General features: G+C 41.1%; 1 protein-coding gene across 3 annotated transcripts in view; it reads right to left on the reverse strand.

Annotated features, from left to right (window-relative positions):
- Nucleotides 1–16,763, reverse strand: part of ANKRD44 (ankyrin repeat domain 44) — a 295,932-nt gene that overhangs the window by 141,014 nt on the left and 138,155 nt on the right. For all 3 annotated transcript variants that reach the window (XM_077745799.1, XM_077745798.1, XM_077745797.1), the window contains 2 exons: nt 14,326–14,404; nt 4,593–4,663 (listed from right to left, as the gene is read on the reverse strand). In XM_077745799.1, the coding sequence (XP_077601925.1) occupies nt 4,593–4,663; nt 14,326–14,404 (150 nt within the window). The remainder of the gene's footprint in view (nt 1–4,592; nt 4,664–14,325; nt 14,405–16,763) is intronic.

Here is a 16,763-nt window from a genome sequence, read left to right on the forward strand (position 1 = left end):
TAATTCACACTTCAGAAAACTCTCCCTAGAAGCCCCAAATCTTGCTCATCTATGTTATCTAGAATCTCAAAATATGTTTCCCTAATATTTTGGCAAGAGACTATCTTCACTTCTCAGCAGGGAAAGTATGGGGGGTGGGGGGCGGTGGAGAGTGGTGGTGAAGGATGCCTCAGAGGAGTCACTCAGAAGACAATGCTATGGCTCCAATGATTTGTTTGGCTGCCTCCTCCCTGGGAATCCCAGGCGTGAGGAGGGGAGGAGGAAGAGGGGAATTGCATCAGAAGGAAGCACATAACACAGCCCAATCGGCAGCAAGAAAAGTCTTGAAGGTTCACCTCCAGAGCCCAGTCTATGCTGCATGATCTTCAGCAGGTATGACCACATCTTGACCTACTTTCCTGTCTGTGTAGGAGATGCTGTCAGGCACGGGTGGATGTTTAATGAATATGATGATCTGATACTTCTATTGCTATTACAGGCTCAGGAAATATATTTAGCAACAGATATTATTTTCCCAGGCATAGAAATCTGAACATAAAACTTGCCTGGATGGAAAGAAAGCTCAGAAAATTTGACTCATATCAGTATATTTGACTTCTACTGATACCTGGGCTGCGTACAATTTTGAAACTCATCCTGATCTTGCAGGTTTTGGTGGCCTACACAGCTTCCTGTGCCACACTTCCATAAACAAGCTTCAAGTCCGTTTACCTTGCACGCATGACGGATGATTACCATCGGTGTCCTCTGTGGTGCACAACAGTTCTATGTTAACTAGACAGAATCATGTTAACACGGCTTAAGTTAGAAATCCAGCCTTAGGGGCGCCTGGGTGGCTCAGTCATTTAAGCGTCCAACTTCGACTCAGGTCACGATCTCATGGTTCATGGGTTCAAGCCCTGCGTCAGGCTCTGTGCTGAAGCTAGCTCAGAGCATGGAGCCTGCTTCAGATTCTGTGTCTCTCTCTCTCTCTCTGACACTCCCCTGCTCACGCTGTCTGTCTGTCTCTCTCTCAGAAATAAATAAAACATTTAAAAAATTTTTTTAAAAAAAGAAATCCAGTCTTAAATGAATCACTCAAAAAACAATTGTTTACTGAGCAGGCTAGATGCTGGAAATATAATGACAAGCAATAGGTGTGACACTCATTTCAAGAAACTATCTAGAATGTCTTTCTTTTTTTTAATATTTATTTACTTTTGAGAGAGAGAGAGAGAGATACAGAGGTATGAGCGGGGGAGGGGCAGAGAAAGAGACACACACACACAGAATCTGAAGCAGGCTCCAGGCTCTGAGCTGTCAGCACAGAGCCCGATGTGGGGCTCGAACTCATGGCCTATGAGATCATGACCTGAGCTGAAGTCAGATGCTTAGCCAACTCAGCCACCCAGGTGCCCCCAGAACATCTTTTAAATTAGAACAGAACAACAATTTCAGTGATAGTTTTATATTGTGCCAACATAGCCAAGCTGAACTACGTTTCCCAGAGTCCCCTTCCCAGTCCTGTTTGCCACAAGAGAAATCTGCCTGGATTTTGGAGGGCACAGATGAAACCACAGCCTGATGGGTGTGTTGGGTGCCGCTGCAGCTTGCACACAGCATCACTGGCCAGCTGGATCCCTGTGTTGGCACAGGGCATGGCTGGTGCTTCTTCAGAACTTGCAGTATCTCCCTCGGTTTCTCCCGTTCTTGGGCCAGGTGCCCATAAGCTCCAAGGCGAAGCACACAGCTCCTTCTGCAAGTCTCCCAAGTCCAATGTGCAATGCTGAGGCAGTGAAAGCCAGGGGTTCCAGTGGGTTCTTGTTCTCCCCCATTTCACATCCAGCTTATCTTTGCAACTGCAGACCCTGCCTGCCAGTAGTGACTTCAGTCCTGAAGTCACCTGCACAGAAACCAAGGTGACAGCCCTACACAAACTTCTCCAGCAGCTCACACAATTGTACGAGGTCTAATTACTGCAATAAATATCTTATTCTTTATCTCTCATGGTAGATCTGGTTCCCTGATTGAACCCTGAACCCTGAGACATCAATTCTCTACATTTTAGAGGCAAAGGGCTTTGAGGACAGTAGAGAGTTTACAAACCTTTCAATGAAGAAACGGGTTTTAATTCATATGCATGTAAGTCATTGGGTCCCTGATTGAACCCTGAATCCCAAAACATCAATTCCCTACATTTTAGAGGCAAAGGGCTTTGAGGACAGTAGAGGGTTTACAAACCTTTCAGTGAAAAAATGGGTTTTAATTCATATGCATGTAAGTCATACCAGTGCTTGCCAATCTGAGCAATGGACCAATGTGCCAACTGTCAAGCTGAGCACACATATCCCCTTTGGCAAATGCTAACAGCCAAGTTCCAAACTACTGATCCAAACCTTCTCTGTTGTTTCCCCCTTGAGCCTGCATCTCTTCCCTCAGCTATTATTGAGGGGCGATATAATGGAATGTAAAAATCATGTAATTGGATCCAATTCAGAGGAAGAAGAAAATCTGAATTTAGGACTTCCACAGCAAAATGTGCTGGAGTTCAGATGGCCACAGTCTGTTCCAATTACGGTCACAGAGACTTCAATTTTCATAAGACACTTTTCAATTTGTTGTGACAGATATTAATATGAAGATATGACCCTGACTACAACTCAGGGTCAGCTTGCATTTAAGTCCTTCCTAACGAGAGACACCTACAAGGGATATTTTTCCCTCAGCAAACCTGCAGAGGGAGCTGGTTCCTTAGAGAAGCAACAAATGCCTTTTCTGAGACATAAAGGATTCATCATTGGGTTGACTAAACTCAATCAAATACACTAAAGGCATGTAGGTAAGGTAAGCTGATGGTTGCTGGCAAATGTATGTTTTGAGGATTTAAAGCAAGAAGCTGAGCTAACAAAGGGGAGATCACTTGGAGAAGACCACATAGTATTGAAATCATCTGGTTTTATATCTTTCTGTCCCACTAGACTACATGCCTCCTAAGCACAGTGCCTGGCATATAGGAAGTGCTTGGCGATTTTTTTTTTTTTAACTAAAAAAACCTGGCTCATGTTAAAAGAGGAATCAAATCCATAGTTTTCAGAAAAATACTTAAAAAAGAAATTTACTGAGGATCAAATAGTCTTAAAAGACCAAGGAATACTCTGGAAGGAACTGGTCTCATGACACTGGTCACACAAACTTAAGCAGCCCATTGTCCCTGCTTTCCCAGGTAAATCAGAAATGAAACGTGGGACCATGGGATTCTCCAGGATCTGAGTCAGGCAACTTAGGATCATTTGTCTCCTTCATTCCATGTGGGCTATTGGAAAAGAGAATAGACTGGCATCTTAAAAAAAAAAAAAAAAAAAAAAAAACTCAAATCACACAGCACAGCAAGGAAAATTATGAGCATTGAGTTAATTGTCATCTTCTAAGTATACTGTGAAATTTCCAGGTAGTTGCCAAACAGCACCTTCTCCAGTAGCAGAGAAGCCTTATTTGGTAAAAATCAGTTACAAAGACTAGTCATCCAGTGACAAGTGCCTCCTAGGTTAGAGCCTCCTCCTGTATCCCTGGAAGGTGGGCATCCCCTCTGACCAGGTTGCAAGGTTTATGTTCACCAGCGTTCCCCGCCACACCTCCTCCACACTGGTTTCTCTTCTCATCTCTTATACTTTCCCTGAACCAGCTGATCCATTTGCTATAGTTTCAACAACCATCCTCACAGTTCCTAAGTGCGAAACCAATATAAATAATGAGCATCTGTTAACCATCTTTGCCTGTACTTCCAGAATTTAAAACAAATTCTTTCATGAGCACCTACAACGTCCCAGGCTTGGGATACATCAAGGAACAAAAAAACAGGTCTGTGCCCTTATGGAGCTTACATTCTGGTAATATGTTTGCCAAACGTGACATGTTCAGACAGACGGATTAGCCTCCCTTCCCTGCTCGTCTGCCTCGGCCTTCTCAGTCAATGGCATCACCGTTCATCCAGTGACCTCCCTTCTACCTCATTCCACAAGGTCCCAAGTCCTGTCAAGTTCATGATTATCTCTGCCTGACCGCACCTCACTGCTCAGAGGACCCCCAGCCTCTGCCATCAGACTTGGCTTCCACTGCATCCCTGGCTCCATCTATAGCCACCTGAACCCGCCATCCGTCCACGTCCACGGCCCTTGTCCTCTAGCATGTTGTCCTGCTTCCACCCTCCCCCCTTCTACTGGCCTGGTAAGCCCCCACTCATCCTTTAAGGACCAGCTCAATTGACACATCTTCTTGGAAGGCTTCTCTTTTAAACAGTTATTTGGTTCTTCCTCCAATTAAGTTATGATATTGTACTGATCTGCTTACATGTTTGCCACTCGCTCCAGACCGAGGACTTGCTGAAGTCAGGGACCACGCTGTGCACCTGGGACTACTCCAGTTACCACCCCCCACCCCACACTATGCCTGGCATGAAGGAGGTGCTCAAAAGAACCAACTGTTCAATTTTGGTAAATCCTCTTGTATTAGAAGTAAAAGCCTTTTGTTCATAAGCAACAATCCCGAATTCAGCAGAAAGCATTTTTCTCTTTCTGTGGCCTAGAGGTGCTAGATTATATAAGATAATCACTCACTTCGCTTCTGGAGGCAACAGCCCGGTGCAGTGGGGTCAGCCACATGTTGTCCTTGGCATTTACGCGAGCTCCTAGAACCAAAAGCACAAGTTAGAGGCGTCATGCAGTCAGGGAAATTCTATTGATGTTAAGTCAGATGTGATTATCTTGTCCTCTCGTTTGCCTGGTGCAACGACCATATTTTGTTTTGTTTTCTCTTTGTATCACTCATGCACTTGCTGGCCACAAGACAGAAGGAGAGACCCAGTGTAGTCGAAAAAGTGAAACCAGGAGCTGAAAATGTCACCAGAATTGCATAAAGACCGGATGAGAAGGACAGTGCCTCCTTGGATAGGAGACACAGATGTAAGAAGGTGGAGATTTGCCAGGAACAGGGAAATGTAGATTATGAAGAATGAAGAACTTTGCAGGTATGTGTGTATGTATATAAATATGCATATAAATATAAAATATTTTATGGATAATATACAATATATAATCACATATATTACTTTTATTCATTAAGTATCCTTATCACATAGGACACACAATACCCTTCTTGGCAAACTGCCTAGGATGAGCAACCTTCCAATAAAGGTATATCAGAAGCCAGCTGGATTTCAAATAAATCTTGTCAAGTTGAGTTCTCATGAGACTTGATCTGGGCTGAGGGGATTAGCAGAAATCTGTTCTATACAAGAATCCCAATTATTTCTCTGGGACTAGCCAGGTATCTTGGTAGGAAGAAGCCAGCTTCCAAAGCATTTGGACAGACACAACATGAAGTCTATGCAGGCTGCTCACAGCCCTCCCCTCCCTCACTATGGGGTCGGCAGACAGGCTCACACACGGGCCAGAAGGAGCACACACTCAGGGATGAGCCCCCCACACTCAACTTTCTGGGAGCCATGTCACCATCATCGAAAGGAAGCTCTATGTGAATAGATTCCCAGAAAGAAGAGCATGCCCTCCCTCCACGATACCCTCACAATATCCATGAGTGCAAGCTCACCAAGTCTACAACTGAACTGTGGAAACACCCAATATGAGCTTCCCTTTTTTGGGTCCAGGGTTTTGATCAGTGTTTTGCTAGCTGGAAAATTTCTTAAAAGGGCTATAAAAGAGGAGGGCAAGATAAATATGTGTGATATCTTTGTAGATGCAATGTGAGGAGACTATGTTAGCTTGAGGACAACGAGGAAGGAAGCTCATGAGGAAAAGGAGTGGAGAGATGAATCAAAGAAACTAGAAAGTAAGGCAGAGGAGGGGAAGCATGGAGGGGGTGCTTCTGGGAAAAGGGCCGAGAAAGTGAGTCAATTGGAAGCAGGGAGTGACTAATCTCAGTGAGGCCAAGGCCAGCTGAAAGCTGAAACATAGAAACCATGTTTTAAAAAGAAAAAAAAAGGGCAACAGGAGACTTTATGGGTAAAAGTGAGCTAGCAATTTAGTTTAAGACACCAGCTAAAAGGAAGTAACAAATCATAGAAGTGACCCTATTTTTTCTCTTTCACTGAAGAACAAATACCATCAACAATATTAATTATAGAGAGCAAGAACATAATAATCCCTAAAACAAAGAAAGAGAGAGAGAGAGAGAAGGTCTCCCCACCCCTCCCCTCATTCTGACTTCATTGGTTTGAGATGGAGCCAAGCGCAGGTATTTTTTAAAAGCTCCCCAAGACCCAAGGCTATTTTAATATGCTGTCAAGGCTGAAAGCCACTGATAAAATGTTGCTTAGTTCATCAAGCTTAAAATTATTTGAATCCTAACTCTACTACCTCTGTCCAGGCAGCTTACCCACAAAGGCTTGAGCCCCTTACATCAAGAAGGATGAAATAAAATCAGTTTGGGCATGCTAAGAATCACCAGCAGCAGGTAATCTCTTTGCCCTGTAGAAAGAAGTCCTGGGCTAAATGCTCTGGAGTGAACGTGCTACAGGGCTGGGTGCCTGGTGGGGATGCCTGCATCAAGATATCCCTTTCGTTTGCCCTGTCTAGTTTTTTGTTTTTTTGTTTTTTTTTTTTTTTATGTTTTATTTATTTCTAGGAGAGAGAGAGAGACAGCGTGAGCAGGGGAGGGTCAGAGAGAGAGGGAGTCACAGACAACCGCGAGATCATGACCTAAGCGAAAGTCGGACGCTTAACCGACTAAGCCACCCAGGTGCCCCAAGCCCTGTCTAGTTTTAAGGAACTTCATGTCACAAAGTCAAACCAGTCATCTGAGAGGGACAATGGCTGGTCGCATCACAGTCTGTGTCTGAGTCTGAGGTGTCACCAAACTGTCTGCATGTCATCCCGTTAACCACTGTAGTCACCCTTTCCTGTAGTACGTTCGTAGGAAGGAACGCTATGTGTGTCCGATGCGGTACCTGCTAAGGATACCGCATCCATTCAGACTCAGAGCCTGACTCAAAGTCAGCGTGGTCCAGTAGAAATGTCATGTGAGCCAAGGATGCAATCTTAAATTTTCTAGTAGCCACATTAAAAGGGGGAATAAAAAACAAGCAAAATTAATTTTAGTAATGTATCTTATTTAACTAGAAATATCCAAAATATTGTCACATAACTGAGTTTAAAAATTATTCAGGTAATTTATTCTTTTTCTCATGCAAACGCCTCAAAATCCAATGTGTATTTTACCCTTACAGCACATCCACACTGAAACTGGCCATACTTCAAGTGCTCAGTAGCCACTGCGGGTTTGTGACTCCGTATTAGATGGTGCAGGTCTAAATGCTAAGTGGTAGAGCCCAGCCTGGCTACTCACTGGCTTAAGAGCTCCCTTTAGTTTGAAAGGGCTACAATTCTCCTATTGCAGATGTGCAATTACTAAAGAGCCTTGTTAAAAATTGCTAACATAATCTGAGCTCTCCCTCGATACACTAACCTACTTGTAGTTCATTTAATAGGGAGACGCTATTATGATGCTGATTTTTTAGATGAAGGAACTAAGGCCAAGAGAAGTAACATGCTCCAGGTACCCAGCTAGGAAATGGTAGATTTGAACCCAGGCAGTCTGACTTCAAAGTGCAAGCTCTTCAAAGAGTGCCTCACTTCATAACCAACCATCAACTAAACACTGATTAAGTTTCCCTTCCACTTTCCCCATCTTTCTCTGCCTTAGATTCATTCCTCTCTCCCTCTGTCTCTCCATCTTTCACTCTTTTTCCATTTTCATAAACATTTTCAAATATTTATACATATATATTCCCCCTTGATTTCATTTCCTATCCCCCTACCTTTCTCCTTTTAGCTCCAAACACTGATTACAATAATATGAAACAGAAATACATACTTCATTATTCATAGTCTTTGACAGAGCAAATTTTGCACTGCCTGGGTGTGATCTTAAAAAGCTAATGCAAGAAGAACCCCAAATGGCAAGACACATATGAAAATATACTTCTCAAAATTTATCAGGGAGAAGCAAATGAAAGCAACATTAACCTACCATTTCACACCCATCAAGTTGGTGAAAATTATAAAGGATGATAAGCGCAAGAGTTAGTAAGGGTAGGGAGTAATAGCAAGACTTCCATACAGCTGGTGGGAGTGTGAACTGATACAACCCCCCTTGGGAAGCAATTTCTGGCTACCTAGTAAAAGTAACACAGCATGTGTCCTCCTACCTAGCGACACACTCTCACACTGTGGAAGAATGTTCACTGCAGCATGTTTGTAACAACAAGAAATTGGAATCCTAAATGCTGGTCAAGAGGAAAATGGATAAATACATTGTGGTGTATGTGTACAAGGGAATGCCACACTGTCCTGGAAATGAATGGACTGAAGTTTTTGATATATATAAACAGATGCACTTCAGAAACATAACGCGAATGAACAAATGAGGTTGCACATATACCTATGACATAATATCAGTCATATAAAGTTTTTAAATTTATAGAAACAATGTTACATGCTGTTTGTGGATGCATAGGTGTGAAACAAAAGTAACAAATATGGCTAAAGAAAACACATAGCCAATTTTGGATAGTGGTTGCTTATAGGAAGGAACAGTAGAGAAAAAAGAATGAAGTAAGCATCTTCAATATTTTCTTTAGAAAAAAGATATGATACAAACAGGGGAAAATGTTAAGATTTCTTAAAGTGTGGTACACATGGGTATTACTTATATTTTTCTCCATATCTTCTGCATGTTTGAAATATTTACTGTTAAACATTTTTACGAAAGCAAGTATATTTGGAGTCTTATGTTTCTTAATAAAAACGGGGAGGCTTGGGATACCTGGGTGGCTCGGACTCTTGATTTCAGCTCAGGTCATGATCTCGTGGTTTGTGAGTTCAAGCCCTGTGTTGGGCTCTGTGCTGACAGCTCAGAGCCTGGAGCCCACTTCAGATTCTGTGTCTCCCCCTCTCCCTGCCCCTCCCTGCTCATGTTCTATTTCTTGCTCTTAATAATAAATAAATAAATAAATAAATAAATAAATAAATAAATAAATAAATGTTAAAACATCTTTACATGAATTATTAAAGATTTGATTAAGTCCTCTGGAGTATCATTCTCAATGTTGGACTCTCCCCACTTACTGAAAAACAAAAACAAAAATTAAAAAAACACTGCTATGAGCCTTGTATATAAGCTTCTGGTTTCCTTTACCCCTACACAGGCCGATATGTGTACCATGGAAAATTGAGAGAAATAAGCTAATGCGTGGTCAGTACAACACTCTTTTTTGCATACTTAAAACATTACACAGTAATTTTTAAAAATCTATAGTGTTTTATAAGTATGCTTTTACAGAGATAATATCATATTGTAATAACCCTCTGAATATTGTATCCTGTTATAACACTGAGTTTCTGAATTATTTCTGAATTGACACTTTGCATTGTTTCACTCAACAGTATATTTTTCATATCTATCTCTGTTGAGATACTTATGACCATTCTTCTTGATTACCACATTATTCCAACATATAAACACACTACATTTTTTAGACCTTCTGTCCACTGATGGTATTTCGGTTATTTCCAATATTTCATTATTCAAGCAATGCTGCTGTGAACACCCATAAAATGATTCCTTCTTCAAATGTGCAAGCATTTGTCTAAGATAGATAATTAGAAATGGACTTTTCTGTATCACGGGTCATGCACACTTTTGGTTTTAATCCTTAGTCTCCACCGTCCAAAGAGTGCTAATGTATGAGATTGCCTACTTCCCCACATCCTCATCAATACTTGATATTATCACCCAGTTAAAATACTGCAAATCTGATTGGAAGGAAACAGCATCCCATTTTTCTGTTTTCCTGTTTAATAGTGAGGTTGGGCGTCTTCTAATATGTTTGTTTACTGGACATTTGCAATTTATTCTCTGAGAACTATGTGTTCATATTCTTTGCCTATTTCCTCTTTTTCTATTATTGTTTTTTCTTATTATTTATATGTATGCGTTTACATTATATTGTTATTACTATTATTATTTATAGATTCTGAAAACTTTCAGTTTAATGTAGCACTCAAGGTGGCTTTTCAGATTAACATTCCTTCAAGGAGAAAAATGACCCCAAGCTTGCTGGTATCAGAAAACAACCCATACCCTGCATGTAACAACCAACCAATGCCAGTACTGCTTCGTTGCAGCTTTAGAGTCATTTGAGGAATTGAAAAATAATTAGAAATCTAGGAAGTAGCTTCCTTCAGTTTCTATCCTTCAACTCATCCTCCTCCAGAAGGTTAAACGGGCAGCTGCCGGGAAAATCTCCTCTCCCTGGACAACACAATTATTATGACAAAAGCAGAGTTCTCTGAATGGGGACGAAGCAGTATTTCATCAGTGTCACCCCCTGCCACCAGCTTCCTCATCCTCTTCCGCTGAACACGTCCAAGAGTCTTGTTTACATGTCAGAGGGAGACTCAGATGGTTCGGAGTTGAATATTTATAACTGATTTTTCTAAAGGAAGCTTCATGTTATTTACCTGCCTGTCAGGCGCCACTGTGCACTGAAGGACACAGAGTCTGCACGTCTAATGATTTAAAGGCAAATGCTTTTTACCCAAGGACATTTTTAACCTTAAACATAAAAAAAAAAAAAAAAAAGTGCTAGGCTATCCTGATTCTTCAGAAACAAAGACCCAACTAAAAGTTGTCAGGCATAAACTCCAATTATAAATTAAGTATGTTTTCATCTTATCCCTATTACTGCTTGATTTTTTTATATATATATCAAGATCAAGAGTAAAGGAAATTAAGTATCTTTCCCAGAGGCAATATTCCTGTTCTATAAGCCTTGCCATCTAGGAAGAAGTAAAACAAAGGAAAAAGGTAGACTAAGTGACTGAAAAACCTTACAGGCCCAGCGAGGATAATTGATTCTTAAGTCTGGTGTATCCAAAGTTTGACTTTAATTGTAGAAATAAATATACACAAAAGAAAGATCATATGAAATATGATTATAATGTAACAGGATCAGCTTGCTATGGATTCTGCTTTTAAACAAGCAGACCAAATGTTATTACAGCCCAGGAGCACTGTCCTTCAAAGCAACGACCTTGGAAGAGTGTATGATAAGTCAGGGTATGTGGCAATTGCTTAAACTATTTTTCAGACTCCCTTTGGACTTGCCTTTAGAACCAGTTTACACACCCACCAGAAAATGTCTCATTACTTCGTAACCACACCACACTGAGGGTGCCAGTGTCAGCATTGCCTGGTTTAATCACCCCTCTCTCACCAGACCAAAACAAAAACAAAACAAAAAAACCTAATCAACTCCAACCTCAAAGGATGAATACTGAAGATCTGTTATACATAAAAGAATCAAAAGTGTGACCCACACTGGCGCTCATGGCAATTTGCATTGAGCATGGTAATCACATTTTGACAAATCACAGGCAATCATTTTTATAAGAATATATTTGTTTGGTGGCCTATGTCTAATAAACGTATCATTTTCAGTTAGTAGTTGCACCTCACCAACACTCCCATGTTAGAAGGTGGCTACCTCGGTTTTCTTCCTTCAGCCTGGGACTCAAACCTGAGTTTGTACATCCCGAGTTTCTCTACAAGGTATTGTGACAGTGCTTGTTTTCCTGTGTGCTCTGCTTCCTATAGCTCAACCCTAATCTCTTAACCCTTAGTAACTGATTGGCTCACACTGATCTCATTCATGCATCTCCAGCAAATGAATTAGCATGCTCTTCACCTTCTCTTTGCCTTAATTCTGACTCAGCTCATTCCCAAACAGAAGCCAAAGAGGCAGGGGGGAAATAAAGCCAGAATCTGAACTGGCAGTTATAAGAAGAGGAAAGTTTCAAGGCCTGAATTCCTCCCTTTCTACTCAGAGGCATTCAGGGTTCCATCCGCCTGCCTAATAGGAGATAATGTCAGTGGGAATTTAGTGGGCTTGGGTTACACTACGCTCTGTAAGTTAATACAACAATGGAGTACACAGCTGTAATGGGCTATTCTGGCAAGGCCAAATCATTTTCCAACATGGGAATCATTAACACCTCATTCATTATTAAGCTGGAAAACAGTTTGGTTGGATTCCCTAAAGGGTCAGCTGCCAGATGTAAGCTCAGAAATGAAATCATCATGCTATTGCAATGATATTTCTTCAGGAATTTAATATACAAATTGAATAAAAGACCTTTCAAGGAAATTGAAGCCATGTGAATTCCAAGAGTTTGTCCAAGCTTCCACAGTTGAGTAAAATTTCTAGAGAACTTTCCCAATACTCTCCTGTACACTAAATCTTCCTAATTGGATATGAGGAGGAGGAAAAATTCCATTGCATGTGCCATCCAAAATTATACCAGAAACCAAACAGGTGTGCAGATCAGGATCTATGGGAAATTTCTCAAGGCTCTCCTAGAGGAGCCCCATGTAAGTGATGTTGACGGACTCCATCCCACATGAAGGTAATGTGAACCAAGTTTCTCAAACAGTCACCAGCCCACAGATGCCCGAGGAAAAGAGATGGGTCAACTTCATGCTGCAGAATTAAAATCTCACTTCAGACGTGGAAAAACAAACGCACAAAAAAACCAAAGTTGGGGATCCAAGACAAAGTTTTGAATTTGCACATTCATGAACTAAACATTCCTCTGAGATGTCTTTTTTTAAAAATTTTTTTATTTATTTCTGAGAGGGAGAGAGAGACAGCATGAGCAGGGGAGAATCAGAGAGAGAGGGAGACACAGAATCTGAAACAGCCTCCAGGCTCTGAGTTGTGCTGTCAGCACAGAGCCCGATGCGGGGCTCAAACCCATGAACTGCGAGATCATGACCTGAGCCAAAGCCGGACGCTTAGCCGACTGAGCCACCCAGGAGCCCCTGAGACTCTGAGATGTCTCTTAATACATTGGGACCACTCAGTTGTCGTACCACAAAATTATTTCATTTACACCCCCACTGATTCTGCCTACAATTTTCCATGGACCAAGTTTCTAGAGCTAGGGCACCCAGCCAGGTGTGTACTGGCTCTCAGCCATAGTCTGTGCCAGCACCAAACAATATATGTTTGTCTGGAACGCAGCCCTGGAACATCTTTAACACTGTCAGAAGGAAGGCCTGTTCTTCAAAGCACAAGGAATGCCACACAAAATCTAACGTAATCTCCATGCAATTGTTAGGAGCATAAAGCACACACACGTCGTAAGGCAGAGAATACTCGTTTCCTGGGAAAATCCACCTCACAACACGAACACAACAAAGGTAAAGGCAATGTGAATCTTCCTTGTGTATCAAAACACAATTCTCGTTTGTGTTTTCTACAGTGTTCCCCACGTCTGTTTGAATGCATGCATTAGCTCCTACCTTTTCATAGCTTACTTTGGAATTCTACAGTTTCCCTTTACTACTGCAAACAAAGGCGAAACCTTAATATAGGCCTTTTGCATAGTCTGTGGGCAGAGGCATTTCCTCCAGATTTTAATCTCCCCAAACAAAAAGTAGGAGGGAAAAAGCCAGCCCGTCTGCAACCCACACCGAGACACGTGCATGCACTCAGATTCATTCTAGGGGTTTGTCCAGTAAATACTTAAGGGAGAAAGTACATATTGGTTTTGGAAACCTGTTTGGTGAGACGTACCAAGCATACAGATTTCCAAAAATGAAAGCATTGGCATTTCTAGATCCAACGAGATCTTTAAAATAGATAAAATATAAAATATAAAGAGAATAATAGCCAAAAACCATGTTTTCCATATTTGCTTCCAATTTTTTTTTTAAATAAAATATTTCACAGAGTTGTAGTCTCTTCTTCACCCTTCTCTGAAAATATCTCTCAGTCAACTAGCCTCCTCAGAGGTAACCACTATCTGGAAATATAATGGAATCTTTCCTTCCATTTTTTATTACATAGTCATAGTCATGTATCCATAAACAAAACATAGTGTTGTTTTGCCACACAATTTAAATGTATGTGAATACACACATACATTTGTGGTTTTTGTGCAGACTTTAAGGAATCAGTTTCGTTTGTTCATTTTTTTAATGACAAAAAAATGAAAAGATATCCAAATTTATTGAATTCATCTATAATACTGAGCCTGATTAGTCAAAACAGACTTCCAAATCAATATAAATGTTTTACTGGGTATGCCATGTTTCATGTAAGAACAGCTTCTTGCATTGTTTTTTTGTCTACTGATAAAGTCACGGATCAAATAAACTTCCATGAGCACAATCAAGAAATTGTTTGGGTTCATTGTCATAAGTCAATCTAGTGAGTTGGTCATTTAAATTTTTATCTGCAATTGACTTTTTAGTACATCTGGTATTTACCTGACAGAATCAGGAGTTCAATGATCTCTGCATCCCCCAGAAACGCAGCCACATGAAGAGGGGTTCGCTTCTCGGAATCCTGAAACAATGGCAAAGATAAACAACAAGTCAGTGGAGGGTGGGGGTGCCTTTTGTAGGCATAGTCAGACATGTCACTCACTCTGAGGTTAATGTCTGTGGGAGAGAGTGAAGGCTAAAACCTACTCAGGTGAGCTCTGGTTACACATTTCTCTCCGCATCTCCTGCAGTCATGTGTACAGAAGATCCCATTCCGGGTCTGTGTGTTGCATTTGTGGCCCTGCTCCTTTTACTAGAGTCCAGCTCAAGTCAGGGATGGAGCATCGTGCAATGGATGATGAAATTCAATTTATTTTCAGACTTTCGTGATGGCAAAAGAGAAAAAACTCAAACCTTTCTACGTACTCTAATAGCAGTGTTCAAAGCGTGCAATGACTTCTTTCTAAGCGAACAGAGTGGAATTGCTCACAAGGACATTAAATGTTAAGTACAGTCACTTTCTCTTCTTTATATCTATTAACTGTTGCCTGGTCACTACCCATTCATGTAACATGTATTGAATGCCTACTGTGTGCCAGGAACCAGATTTTAGGTTCAGTCACTGCCCTCATGAAATTTACATTCAAAAGTGGGGGCTGCCAATAGTCATGGAATCCAGTCACATGACATCATTTCTGATGGTGATAAAGGCTATAACAAAACTAAAACAGGGTAATGGGATCCAGTGACTGGGGAGATGGGAACAAGATTCTTCAGAATGGTGGTAGAATAAGGCCTTTCTGAGAATACTGACATTGAAGCTGAGAGCTGAGTTAGATATCACTATTTCTGTTTTACAGATGAGAAAACTATGGCTCAAATAAGTTAAGACATTTCCTCCAGACCCCATAGGTATATAGCAGAGCCAAGATTGGACTTTTGCCTGTCAGACTCCATTCTAAGTCTGTGGCAAAGCACTTAACACATTGTGTTGTTAAGATGATAAAATGCAGGGGAATAAAATATTGCTTCTCCATCTGTAAACTGGAGAATCTGATGAGAGAATTCAAGACAATGTAAGTAAATAAAGCCCTAGGCAGGCGCGAAGGTTGACCTATGCATACCATGAGTTTCAGGCAAAGCTGTCTTGTCATGAGCATAGATGACTGTGTGATATCCTCCCTCCAAGACCAAGAATTCCATAAGGTAAAGAACTTGCTCTGTTTTATCCCCACAGCAGCGGCCAAGTAGATGCTCAGCGTATATTGGCCAAACTGAACAGGACTATGTGCGTTGCCTCTTCTACAAACTTCTGTTGATTGCTCCAGGACAGTAATCAAAGCTTGTATGCTATGCATTTGAGGCTTTCCCTAAATGAGCATGCAATTTAGTTTCAAGATTTGTGGAAGTTGCTGTTGATTTTAATCATCGTTCCTGTTGTCACTTGATGATACAACCTATCCAATCACCCTTGGATTCACCCAAGGACACAATTCTGTTTTCTGACGGTTCAGGCTCTCTGCGCTTTCTCAGGCTCTTTCAGACGACTGCTTTTAGGCATGTTGTGACTCACTAGTATCTAAAACAGATGGCATGCAAGGGACATGACAAGAACTGATCTTCAAACCAGTCTATTTGTTAGGAAGTCTGGGAAATACGTTTTATGAAGGGTTGGATGGACTCTTTTTTTTTTTTTTAATTTTTTAATGTTTTATTTTTGGGAGAGAGAGAGATCACGAGTGGGAGAAGAGCAGAGAGAGAGAGGGAGACACAGAATCGAAAAGAGGCTCCAGGCTCTGAGCTGTCAGCACAGAGCCCGATGCGGGGCTCGAACCCACAAACGGTGAGATCATGATCTGAGCTGAAGTCAGACGCTTAACTGACTCAGCCACTCAGGCGCCCCTGGACTAACTCTTAAGTGGATTAAAAAAAAAGGGGGGGGGTCTGAATTAGCTGGGAATTTATGTCTCCTATGCATGCTGCAGGCAATTATTACTGATAAGTGGAAATAGGACAGTCATGTAACTATTCCATATAAAGTAAAGGTATGCTGTAGAAAATTCAGAAAGTTATACAACCATGGTTAACCCCTTTATAGTTATATTACACTTTCCATGAAAATAGAGATTCAGTATTTGAAAACCTGAAAAATACTTCAAGTGTATTACTTTGTGCAAAGAGACTAGACTTTCATAAATGTTTTCTGCTTCTTTTTCTTCTATTGCTATCTCTACAAGCACTTTCCATCTTAGCCTCATCTTCTCACTGAATTCCTGCTACGTCTATAAAACATTTTTCTTGAGTCTTGTGACAAAAGTTACATAATTATATGCTCTTCTGTGAACCGAACTGGTTCCAGGGATTGGTTGAACAAATTAAACCTTATCTAAGTGACTTAAATAAGGACTAACCTGGCCTAAAGTATGACTTCATTTGACCGG

Source organism: Crocuta crocuta, unplaced genomic scaffold (genome assembly GCF_008692635.1).
Source record: "Crocuta crocuta isolate KB4526 unplaced genomic scaffold, BGI_CrCroc_1.0 scaffold564, whole genome shotgun sequence".
Lineage (NCBI taxonomy): Eukaryota > Metazoa > Chordata > Mammalia > Carnivora > Hyaenidae > Crocuta > Crocuta crocuta.